Source organism: Thalia democratica, chromosome 2 (genome assembly GCF_965202585.1).
Source record: "Thalia democratica chromosome 2, ktThaDemo2.hap1.1, whole genome shotgun sequence".
NCBI lineage: Eukaryota > Metazoa > Chordata > Thaliacea > Salpida > Salpidae > Thalia > Thalia democratica.
The window spans coordinates 40,689,780-40,703,249 of record NC_139166.1 but is presented as its reverse complement, the minus strand read 5'-3'; the positions used below and the strand labels follow the sequence as shown (position 1 = coordinate 40,703,249).

The following is a 13,470-nucleotide window of genomic DNA, read 5'->3' as shown; positions in this document are numbered from 1 at the left end:
TGAGACAACCTACGACCGGTTTCGTCCTTTTTAGGACTTATCAGGCAGACATAGTCGCGAGAAACCGCTGTTGTGATCTTAACCAAACGGGATTAAGTGCATATACACTGAAGCGACCATTTGTTGGTAAAGTCAGAAAAATTGACGTAACCAAATCGTTCACAGCCCAAAAAGAAGGAAACTGGTCGTAGGTTGTCTCGGATGCTGTTGTTGTTGGTCGTGAGGCGAAGTTCATTGTTTATTTTCGATGGCGAAAAACATCTCAACTTTGTTGATGATGGACGAAATAAATACTGGCTAAAACTGACAAAAACGTGCGTAGAGACTGAAACCTTAAATTACGCTGACAACATCTTAGACGTTGGGCTGTGAACGGTTTGGCTGCGTCAATTTTCGGACTTTAACCACAAACGGTCGCTTCAGTGTATATGCACTTAATCCCGTTTGGTTAAGATCACATCAGCGGTTTCTCGCGACTATGCCTGCCTGATAATTCCTAAAAAGGACGAAATCGGTTGTAGGTTGTCTCGGAAGCTGTTATTGATGATCGTGCGGTGAAGTTCATTGTTTATTATCGATGGCAAAAAACATCTCAACTTTGTTGATAATGGCCGAAATAAATACTGGCAAAAACTTACTAAAGTATAGCAATTTTTTGTAGCTATAAATTTACTCTTTTAATATAGTTTTTTAATGATTTATTTTCCATCTTAATTACTTATTTAGAGTATTTTTTGCTTTTATGATTTATAATACTTTTTAAGATGTAGGCACTTAGGAATTTTTTTAAGAATTTTATCTGTAAAAATTTGAAATTTGAAAATTTAAATTGTCATGTAACCGAAAACATTAATAAAAACACATTTCAAATGTTTGTTATATAAAAGCACAAACTCATTTGTTTTTCGTGATTGTTATGAAACTTAATAGTATGTTGCAGTCGCTTCAGATTTGTGTTCGACGGGCCAGATTTGGTCCATGGACACTGGACAGCTTTGCCTACCGTATTTTTTCATAGAATATTGTAAAAAGATAGTAAACACTAATGAAAAAAACTTATAAAACTTTTCAAAATAAGTAACTTTTTTTAAAATTTAATTTTACATTTTTTTCGTTTTAAATTCTAACGTAATAAACTACTTAAACGTAATTTTATAGCATATATGTTTTCTTTTTGAGTATAACTAATATATTATGTTATTGAATTCAAAAAGTTTAACTAGTATAAAACATTCATCAAATAAAATACAAATTAAAAGAAACCTGTAACTTTCAGCCTCGTTACAATGTTTAACGAATAGTTTTAAACTAAAAAAGGAAAGTTAACATATTTTAATAAATATAAAATTTTAATCTGCAAACTAATCTTATTTTACAACTAACAAAAATTATTTGAAAAGTTCTAGCTAGCCGTTTTCATTTGAAATCTATTTTTTCTAATTTAAAAGATAATAGAAGCTGTATTTATTGTTTGTATAATTTAAAGTACTTTTTTAACACCATTTTTAAAAACCAGGTAATTTAAAACAGGTTAATTTGCGTGTAAAACAACTTAGTAAAAAGAATCATAAAAAAAAAATGAAAGTACTTGTTGCTGGTATTTATATAAATTAAAAAGTATTTTTTTGTCTTGAAACTAAAAATAAAGAACTAAATATGTGCTAAAATATTATTTCAAAATTTCTAATTATCAATTATTAAAAAAAAAATTTTACTCTGCTATTGTAAATTACAAAAAAAAAACAGCCAATACTACTAAATTTAGTATTGAAATTTAAAGTTCACAAATTTTTGAAAGTAGTTTAATATAATGTTATTCTAAGTAGAATTAAATCAAACAGTATAAGTTAAGTTGAAAGCTTATTGTCATTGTTTTAATATGGTCAATTAAACACTTAATCTATTAAAAATGCTTAAACATAACTTTTCTTCAAAATATCCATTTGAACTTTATTTTACTTGAAATCTGTCTTGTAAAGTGACGTCATAACTGCGAAATCAGTTTGAAGTGTTTTCCAACAAACTTCAACTGCCAAGTACAATAGCTGCACACGAGAGAGAAAAAAGGAAAGGCCTTCAAAGAAATAGAAATAACTATTCAAAATAAATCATTTTAGCAGTTTTCTATTAATATTTAATTTTTACAACAACTTTCGAAACAAAGTATTGATAGCATTTAACTAAGATAAGTATTTACTGATACAGACAACAATGACATGGTTTTCGGAAAAGTCCAAAACTACATTAGCAGAACTAAAAAGCATGACCAGCAAAAACTCATTCCATAACTCAATATACTCATTAGTTGAAAAACCAACTGCATTAAAGGACTCTGAAAGAAAGGCGAACTTAGTTTCAGGCAGATACGGATCGGCTGGTGAAAGTTCAGAAGAAGATGAAGAAGTTATCAATGTTACTGACGAAGATGATGTTACCAGTGATTCAAATCGATTGCATCAACCTATTGTAAAAGAAAAAAATTATGGCAAAAAGGTAAAAAAAAATATTTTTATATTTGCTTATCTAGAAATATAAAGTACAAAAAATATTATTAAAGCCTTCTAAGCAAGTGTTTTTTTCGCTTAGAAAATACTTTACGTTTTTGATAAACAAACTAAAAGTCTTATTTCGAACCATTGTTTTAATGATGTTTGTACACTTAGTTTTTTAGACCACCAAAAATTTACAACTATAAGATAAATTAATGTTCTTAAAATTTTGTAAATAAACTTTAAAAAAAAAAAAACGAGATACAAAACAAACTAGACTATAAAACTGAGCTGCTACCAAAAAAAAGGTAAATTACTAATTAAATTGTTAATAGCATATTATTTGAGAAAGCTATTTTTGCTAGTTATTAAAATATAACTTGAATACGCATACATTTAGTTTATATTGATGTAAAACTTCTTAAGGAGGTATTAATACTTTTTCGTAAAAATTAAAAAAAAAAAAGTATAATGTAAAAATAAAAATTAATATTAAATCAAATTTAATTTAAAAAATAAGACTAAATTGTATTTTCAAAAGTTTGATAAAAATTATTTAAAAAATAGTAATTGACTATTTTTATTCACAAACTGTTAAATGTTTTATTAGACACTTTTTACGATAATATTTATCATATTTAGCTAATAAGATATTTTAGTATACCTAATTATAATAAAACTTAAGCTACTTTGTTTTCTTTAAGTACTATAAGGTAAAACTAAAAACTTTAGTTTAAAATTTTGATAAAGAAACTAAATTAATAAAAGTAGTTGTTATTTTTGTCATTTATAACAAAACTTTGTTTAAATATATTTTTAAATTTATGACATTTTTTTTAAATAATAAAAGTTTCCTATGCTTAAAAGTTATGCATTAAAAATTGTTGATAAAGGTTCTATAAAAATTCTTTAGATTAAGGACATCATATTCAAATTTATAAATAGTAGATTATAACACAACCAAAAATTTACACATCTTAACAAACTAAATTTTGCTTGAATGTAAGTTAAGTAAAAATACTAAAAAAAAGTTTCTTTTAAATTTTATGATAACAAGGATATATATATATATATATATAATAAACTGTAGCTTACTAAGGAGCACATGAAATTTTACATTTCATGCCTGAAACAGCTGTATAAATTATAGTTTTTATATAATTAGATAAATAAATATATATGTATATATGTATTACAATAAGTATTGTTGATTAAGTTAAGTAAAAAAATTCTTCTGAAACTTTCTAAAACTTTATTTTTTAACGTCAATAAATTAAGAAATATACACAATATAAATAACAGATAACTACAAATTATTTAACTATTTTTTAAACTTTGTTATCTTTTATGTTGTATTCATTGATGTAAAGTTCGGATAAGTGGACAATGGAGAACAATGAATTGTACTATCAAAACAAAGTAATACAACAGAACCTATAATAGAATAAAAGTATCGCTTTATGTAAACTGTTACTAATTTAGTGTGCACTTTATTTTTTACATAATAAAAATATTTGAAAATGTGAATAGTATTTGTAACTAATAAGATAGTGAGTAAAAACTTACAAAAACATTAGTTTAATTTTCAACGATGCGATCTTCCTTCCTAATAATATAAGCTTTTTACTTGATTTAATTTTAGGAGTTTTTTGTATATTTAACAAAACAACAATTGATGGAACCAGCTAACAAAACTGTTTGCTTAACATGACACTTGCACCCAATTTCATTGATTTGATTATACCTTATACTATACTACTAGCATTGAAAAACAATATAAAATTTATACTTATTTTCTAGATTGCATAAGTTTTAAATAAAAAACAACACTAAATTTTTAATGTATTTTAAAACGATTCAAACTTAGAAGCAGTATACTTTATTGTATTTTTCGTTGGTTCTTAAAAATCGAAAAAAAAACGTACTCGTTAATCATAGACTTTAATTAACAACTGTTTCTTGTTTTTAAAATGCTGTAGACTTTTTGTATATAAGCACAAATAAATTCTTCTTTTAAACAGAACACTGTTACTAAGACAACTAATTATAATGTCGCAAACGGGAAGCCGTATCAAAGAAGACCCAAACCTCCACTTTCATATATTGCTCTTATCGCTATGGCAATAAGAGACTCAACTACAGGTTTACTTCTAAAGCTATTATAAACATGAATTATATTTTAAATAGAAACAAACACTGTTATTTATATATTACAACGAACAATCTTCAGAAACAACTAGAAACGGTTGTTTTTTTTTGAAATTTGTTAGATAGTAATTATTAAAACCCGAAATGTACGTAAGCTGATGCCCATTTTAATTAAAAGTATAATTTGCTCTAACTAATTTCTGAAGTACCGAGAACTATAACACCGATTTTGAACACGTATCATAAAAACGATAATGTTATGTGTATGTTAAATAAAGTAATAAAATTATTTAGTATAGTTTTTAAATAAATTTCTTTTCATAGCCAACAGATACATAGCCAATTTTCTTGTAAATAAAAAAGTAAAATTTTATATAAAGATATGAATGATATATTTATAAAACACCTAAATAAGATTGGAAGTTAATACAACAAATTTTAACAATTTTTAAAGTATTTAAGTTATTTAATTATTTGTACTTTAAAATTGAATGATTTTAATGTAACTTGTTTGGAAATATAAAGCCAAAATTTTGAAAACTTCTTATCTCTTTTAGCATACTAAAATTCTAGTACTTTCAAAACTACTTTATTACTTATTGTCTATTATGAAAAGTATGAAGAACTAGAGTATTAAAAACTAATTAAATATAAAAAGCAATAAAACACAACAAATTCTAATAACTTAATTTGTCCTTAATGTTTTTTTATTCTTTTTACAATTTTCAAAAACTGTCTACTGTCTGATGCTTTTTGTAAAACTACTAGTTTAGTATAAACAATGAATAATAAACAAAGTAGATTATTTAGAAAGTAATTTCATACTCAGCTTTATGTACCGCATCCAAAAGATCAATTATACAAAGTGCATTTTTGTTTGTTAAAGGTTGTTTGCACTAAAGCTTATTGATTTTGTTTACAGAATTCAGTCTAAATACGTTGGATATTAACATTGTAAAGATTTAATCTTTTGACGCGGATAAGGACGCTTTTGTATTTGCACTTACATGATTTCCATAAATTTAAGTTTACTCCTCTTTGAGTTGAAAATTTTGACTTTTTTGTATGCTTTTAACAGCATAATTGTTTTTTAATAACAGTCAAACTTAAGTTTTCTTCAAGCTAAAATTTCACTTAAAGTCGGCTAACAAACACAAGTCCAGTATTTATTGTATAGAAGTATCAGATTTAGAGTGAACAAACAAGCATTACCGAATAAAATGTATTATTTCTGACATTGTTTGTATATACATAAAAATATTTTAATAATACTTTGCAATTAAAACTATAAAACATAGTTATTAAGTTTCTTAGATAAAAGTTAGATAAGAGTAGATAAGTAAATAACTTTACTTTTAGACGAACTTTAAACGGTAGGAATTTATGTAAATAAGTATTTATAATTTAATTTGATAGATCTAAACAACTAATTCGAATGAAATTAAAAAAAATAGCTAATGAAGTAAATCACAATTTTAAACATATTAAAGTCAACCAAAACTACCATTTTGTTCTTATTTAGTTGTAGTTTTAAACAACAAATTTTAAAATTGTAAAGAGTCACAAAAAAAAAAGTAAATATTTTACAAATTTTATTCATCTTATTTAGACTCTTTTTTATCAAGCTAAGATTGGTTGTGTTAGTGATAATTTATTTTTTTTAGCAATAAGATTGAGTATAAATATTAATAATTAAAAAAAAAAATATTCTACTAAATCTATTGCAAGTTATATAAATTTTAAAAGGATTTTTAAACAAAAACAAGCTTATAAAAAGACACTAATTAGTTTAATTGATTAATACGATATACATTACACACGTCAAACAAATAATTAAACACTTAAGTTTTACAAGTGGATTTTTAACGTAAGTATTGACAAGTTTCTCTTGTAAATATAATAAGCAAAATAAAAATTATAATTGATCATACTTGCATTAATAGCTTTATAATTGCCTCAAGTACTAAATATTTCGACCCGTAAACTAAAAAAATTCTATAAAATTTTAGTTTTATAAAATTAGTTTTCGTTTTAAGTAAGCATCTAAAGGAAGTAGTAAAACATTTGAATAAAATAAAATACTATACTATTCTTTTGAAGGTTCAACGTAAAGTTTTTGATAAAGTATAAAAATTGCTTTCTTATAACTGAATAAACTAAACAGCGATCCAATTAACTTAAATAAAAGTAAGACTTTTGTTCAAAAAACAGCAGTTTTTAATAATTAGTAGTACCTTAAATCTATGGGGAGCTAAAATTGAGAGAAAAACTCTGATTCACGCAAAAAAAAAATTCAAGCTAGTAAATCTTAAGCTTTTTAAATACTTTAATAATGGTCTTTATAAAAGATAGTTTTACACTGAGATATACTTTTGAGCACACTACTGCCCCTTACTTAACATAAAGCAATACAGAAACATCTTTCCGAATTACTATAAAACATACATTAAAACAAATTTTTCTCTTAATATTTTACTCTTTTATTGAATTCCCGCATGTTATAATTTTACTTGAAAATTTCTTAAACGGTTTTAAACACATTTTTTAACTATAAAAATCCTCCAATATTTAATTTAAAGTCTAACTATATAAAACCTTTACCATTTTTAATATTAGATGGTTAAATATTATATTTTTATAAACTTTGTGTAATGAAATTAAAACAACAGTTAATGCTGTTCTAATGTTTTTCATGGTTTTTAAAAAGCAAAGTACGAAATAACAAATATTAAAAACCACATTCTTCTATGATAAACAAATTTTGTATTAGAAAATTGTTAGTAAAAATGCTTAGAAAATGCGTCTTCTTATAGATTTTTGTACAAGTTTGAAGTTTTTTATTGCTAATAGCGGTGGAAATTAAGTGATGTTCCATATAAAAGTCAAAGGGCTAAAAGTTATTTTTTATTGAATATAGAGTTAATAAAAAAGTACATGTTGATCTTTTGTAAAAGAAGTTTTATTAGCTATGAACTTAAATTATTATAAAACATATAAGGTGAAGTTTATGTATATAAATCTAAAAACGCACTAGTAAAAAATATATACAAAGCTCTCTTGATTTAAAATTTTTGAATACTATTATTTATATGATTTATTTCTTTAAAACAGTATAAAAAACCAACAGAAATTTTAAACGTTTATTTAAGTCACATACTAAGTTCTTAAAGGTAAGAAAGATTTACTTAATATTTAATTTTATGCTTTACTATTAAAATAACTTTATTAAGTTTTGATTGCAAGCTTTAAGTAATTTTCTGTTGCTGGAATTATTCAAGACAAAAAGGGGATGGTGGTGTAAACGTAAACTGTTTACTTAGTTCATCCTGTAGTCTGACGTACTAATTTCACTTTTGTTGTCGTTTTTGAAAAAATAATTCTTGTTTATTAATTGAAATATTTATTTCATTATTCCTACTTAAATTTAATCTTTTTCATTTTCAAATTTTAGTAGCTGGTAAAACAGTTAACAAAGCAAAAAACCCGAAACAAAATAAACCTGTAAGGGAAGTTTTTATAACAGAAAAATAATGTTGATTTGTCCTCTTAAAAATAAAAACTTGTCAGTTAACCTAAGTCAACACTACGACCGTTTAGTAATCTTTAGACACTAAAATAAGCATTTCAATCCAATTAAATAAGTTTATTTAAAAGTTTTATAAAACTTATTGTTTTAAGACTATTCAAAGTTTTTAATTTTTAAATGTTGTTTGTTTCTACAATGCATAATACATTGTCACTATACTTATTTGTTTTTCACATTACTAAGTCTTACTAAAAAGAAAACAAAACATTTTTTGCAATAAAAAGTAGAATAAGCATTTTTTTTAAGCATTATCTAACACTAACTAAACCTAAATATTGCTTTATAAACACTGCTTTAATTTTAGTAATTTTATAACAATGTTTTGGAAGTGTTTATATGAGCTCATGTTTGTTTCGAAGTCTAAATTACTTCATCAACTTTTTATAAGCAGTTACATATAAACTTTAAAGCTAAGTTAATTTTTATTTATGTATTTGTTAATACATATGTACATATATTTTTAACATTAATGGATTTAGTATCTACGAAAAGTTTACACTTTTGATTACTTTCTAGAATTTATATACACTAACTTGCACTTCATAAGTAAATATCAAATTCGGAAAAATGTAAAATAGACAAAATTTTAAATGTTAATAACCTAAACACTTGAAAATGAAATTTAAAAAATTATCTTTAAAAAGATATTTACTCATATTTTATTGGCAAGAGCAAGTATATTAAAGACCTAAATACCAATACTTTCAAACTAATGGACTCAGGTGATTCTCATAGAAAACCAAATACTTCTTTCTAAAAAAGCAAATTGCTTGTTTATATTTTAGATAATTAATTTAGTACCTGATTTTCATTAAAATCTAAATAAGTTTTTAACCTTTTTTTATCTGTATATTTAAAAAAAACAGATATATATATATATATAAGTATAGTTTTAAGATGTAACGTTATAAGGCGTTAAATCCTGGAGATCCTGATAAGCTAAGCTTATCGGAATGTATACCACAGATGTTCTTGTGCTAAAACTTTATTTCAACTTACGGCGTTTCACTGCTCTCAAATAAATTTAAGAACAGATCTACGGAGTCTTATTCAAATAGAATCAATCTTATTCTATTTGAATAAGACTCCGTAGATCTGTTCTTAAATTTATTTGAGAGCAGTGAAACGCCGTTAGTTGAAATAAAGTTTTAGCACAAGAACATCTGTGGTAAGTATAGTTTTATTAAATATTTTTAAAATGTAATAATGCTAAATTATTTATTTCTGTGTTATTTTTATAGAATAACATAAACAAATTAAGTAAAAAATAGATTTTACGACAATTGTCTAACCACACCTTAAGAATGACAAAAACTCATGTAAGTGACATATCTAAAAATATTTCGCTATTGAAATATTTTCCGTTTCATTAGACTTCTGTTATTATGTAGTTTTATAATGCTTAAAATGTTAGAATTAAAAACGCGTGTCCTTATTGTTTACTTAAATTTTGGTTTTAAAACATCATACTTTTTGAAATCCATATCTGTTTTCTTTTAATTAACCAATTATAAAAACTAAAGTAAACAAGTTGAATTAGCCGTGACTGTACGACCAGACTTGTAAAACAAACTTTACCAAGTGTTAATGAGTGACTTTAAAGTTTATAAAACTTTAGCAAAGACTTTTTAATATGCCTACAAGAGGAAATAAAATCTTTCCTCTAGTTTTGGCATTCATTTATATAAAGAGCATGCATAACAACTTAGTGGTTTAGACTGTGCTTAAAAGAAGCTACCGCCGTAATGTATGCTCTAAATCAGCGGTCGGCATACTGCGGTCCGTAAAGGGTAAAAGTGCGGCCTGAAAACATCAAGTTTAGCCTGCAAAAAAAATTATACTTTTACAAAATATACTGAGATTTAACCATGTGAGCAAAAAAAAAAAGATTTTAGGTACATTTCACCGTAAATTTGAAAACTAACTAGATTTTTCATTCCGTATGAAGAGTAAAAACTAAAACTAGAACTGCGACCCGTGAATATTTTTGAAGTTGGGCCTGCAACCACCAAATGCCTGCCGACCCCTGCTCTAAATGAAAAAGGATGCCTATACAAGAGGAACAATCTAATTTCATGTTGGAGGCATATAAAAAAATTGTTAAAGTTTTCTAAGTTTTTAGGTCATTCATTGAGATTTTATAAAGTTTGTATGTTAGTGTGAAGCGAAGTTGATTTTTTGTATAAAAACGTTCTGCACATTATTATGTCAATATTTTTTTTTAGTTTTGTGTAGATTGTACATTTGAATGTAAACTTTAGCTCAATTTGCGTGAAAAATATGTAACATTTATAAATTTCTCATTTTAAAATAAGCTTATACTTAAAAGCTTTATTAAGTGGTATTTGTAAAATATATTTTTTATTAATCAATAGAACATTGAAAATAGAAAATAAAAAAATAAAGACATTTTTAAAAGTAAGATATACCTTAAAGACTAGTTTTATTGTGTTATACGATGTGCTAGAATAGTTTAAAAAAATTCGACGTTAATATTTGCTAAATAATAGTTTTATAACAGGAAAACTGACATTGGCTGAAATAAATGAGTACTTGATGAAAAACTTTTCATTTTTTCGAGGTTCTTATACAGGCTGGCGAAACTCTGTTCGGCATAATCTTTCTCTAAATGAGTGCTTTCAAAAAATTTTACGAGATCCCTCACGCCCATGGGGTAAAGACAACTACTGGACAATTAATCCACATAGCGAGTACACTTTTGCTGATGGTGTCTTTCGTAGGCGACGAAAACGACTTACACAAAAATCATCTTATTTCGCTCAGCATGGAAAAGTTCCGACACATAATTCATCTTTAAAAAATTACAATTCGTTAGTAGGAGTAGCAGAATCCTTCTGTAATAGCTCATTTCAGAACAAAAGTAAAAATTTAAATAAGTCTGTCACCCCTTTTTCAATTGATAATATTCTTGGAAAAAATAAAAACACAATAACTACACAGTGGCAATCTCCTAGTTATCAGAATTTCCAACAAGCTAATCGAAGAGTAGACTTTACTGCTGCATACATGAGTCATTTTAAAATGGCTTACCAGCAACAATTGTTTCAAGCTCAAGCTGTGCTTATGCAAGCTATTGCACAACAGCAACAACAACAACAACAACAACAAGTAGCTACCAGTTTACAGTTTAACAAGAAAGATTTGCATCTTTTTCGAATATCGGCAAACAAGTAAATATTTTGAAAAATCTTGAAAATCTACTAAACTTTTTTGATTTACATTTGACAAGCTTTTAATTAAAGCAGCGTAATTTTAAATAGAATCGAATTTGTTAAGTATATAATCATATTGTTTTGTTTCCTTCTTTACCTTTTTATAAATTAAAATATAATTTTTGAATATACAAACGATGACTTTAACTATTAGAAGTCAGATAATTATATGTGTTATATAAATCTTTTAACTGATTTATTTTCAAAACTTAGTTAAACCAAGCTTCAATCCAGTGCCTAAATTACCATTTCTGAAAGAAATATATATTTAATTAACTATTTTTAGTTATGTGTTTTTAAATCTGTTGGACTGTAATTTGTTTATCTTAACATATTTTTTTTTAGAATTCGAATGTTGTTACTTTCTACTATTGTTTAGAAAGAAAAATTAATTCTAGGTGTACTATCTTTTAAAAACCTTTTATTATAGAATAGACTAAATGTTTGAAAGCTTATAAATCTTTTAAAAGAGATTCAAGTTTGCCTTAAACTGTATTAAAAGATTATAAACGAAGTTGTTAATTCAACTGATACTATCATCATCTGAACTGTATTTTCTTTTTCATACTACACCTTTTAAAATATTTAGACGTAACTTGTAACCTCAAGTTAAGTAGCGTAGTGATTCTTTTATGCTTTTCAAACTGAAAAAATCTTAAAACTTTAAATTTTTTGCACTTAAAAAATTATACATGTGTTATCAAAAAACTATTCATAGCACCTACTGTAAGGTACTTAAATACCTCTTTTGACTTTAAAATCAATAATTTAACTCATAATTTACTTGTTTTTATGTTTTAATTGAAAACATACCAAGTTTATATAAAAAAGTAATTTGTTAAATAAAATATTTGTTATCTTTTTACTTATTAGAAACAAGAAAACTAAATAAGTTAACAATTTTTTATCATTTTAAAATTCTTATACGCTATTTTTAACGTGTTTTACGATTAAAAAAAATTATAATGTTAGCTAATGTATAAATATATATATATACATAAATAAAGGTTTATTTCAAGATGTAAAACTCAAAGGACTCGAGTTTCGTGCTTATGCACTCATCAGCTTCAAAACAAGTTCATAATAAAGCACAAAACAAAACACACAAATGGAAGTTGAAAAATTTTAACATAAATAGATTATGACGTAATTTTGAATCTATCAAAAACTTTTGAAAGAATAGTTTCTTGTTTTGAAGCTGATGAAAGCATAAGCACGAAACTCGTGTCTTTTGAGTTTTACCTCTTGAAATAAACCTTTTTATTAATAAAGCCCTTAAGGTGGGCTCAGTGTGAAAGATTTGATTTATCAAGTTAAATAACTTAACTATATATATATAAGAACTTGTTTATGTCTTTTTTCTTAATTATAACTTATGATATTTAAAATACTTCAGATTTAATTATTAATAAAGATGTAAGTTGTTTTTAACTAATTTATAGTTTTCATTTAAATAAATATTAAAAACTCCAAGCTAATCGATTGTTAATAAAGATTATCTTGTTTTAATTCAAACTAATTACAATTAGATATATTTAAACTTTTATCAATACTACTAAAATTAGAATATATACAGTAATTACTGTTTAAACTAAATATTTTATAAATAAGTAGGTTAGTTAAAATTTTTTTTTTTTTAAAGAACTAGGTAGAGGTTGTAAATAATGAATATTTTATGTAGAAAAGGTTTACAAACACATTAATATTATATTCAGTATGTAAAAAAGTAGAACACATAAAATTTAATTTAATCATTAAATTTTTTTTAATGATATGCTAAATTTTAGCTATTTGCAGAGTAATTACAACTAAAATATTTTCAACTGATTTATATCAATCTACACAAACCTATTTACTTTGAATAAAATAAAAAGAATTGATATTTGAAGAAAACGAGTCAAGCAAAAATAAATTGTTTTTGGATTAAGCTTTGTACATGTTTTAAACCTTATACCAAGTTGGCCATAAGTTCTAAAAACAGTTCAAAAACGGTCTATTAGCAAAAACTAAAAAA

At 24.8% G+C, this 13,470-nt stretch overlaps 1 protein-coding gene across 1 annotated transcript; it reads left to right on the top strand.

Annotated features, from left to right (window-relative positions):
• Window positions 1-2,072: 2,072 nt before the first annotated feature.
• Window positions 2,073-12,887, top strand: LOC145849767 (uncharacterized). Its single transcript, XM_082954819.1, has 3 exons — window positions 2,073-2,493; window positions 4,511-4,631; window positions 10,745-12,887. Exons 1-3 carry the CDS (start codon window positions 2,212-2,214, stop codon window positions 11,416-11,418), a joined length of 1,077 nt encoding a protein of 358 aa, XP_082810945.1. The 5' UTR covers window positions 2,073-2,211; the 3' UTR covers window positions 11,419-12,887.
• Window positions 12,888-13,470: the final 583 nt, after the last annotated feature.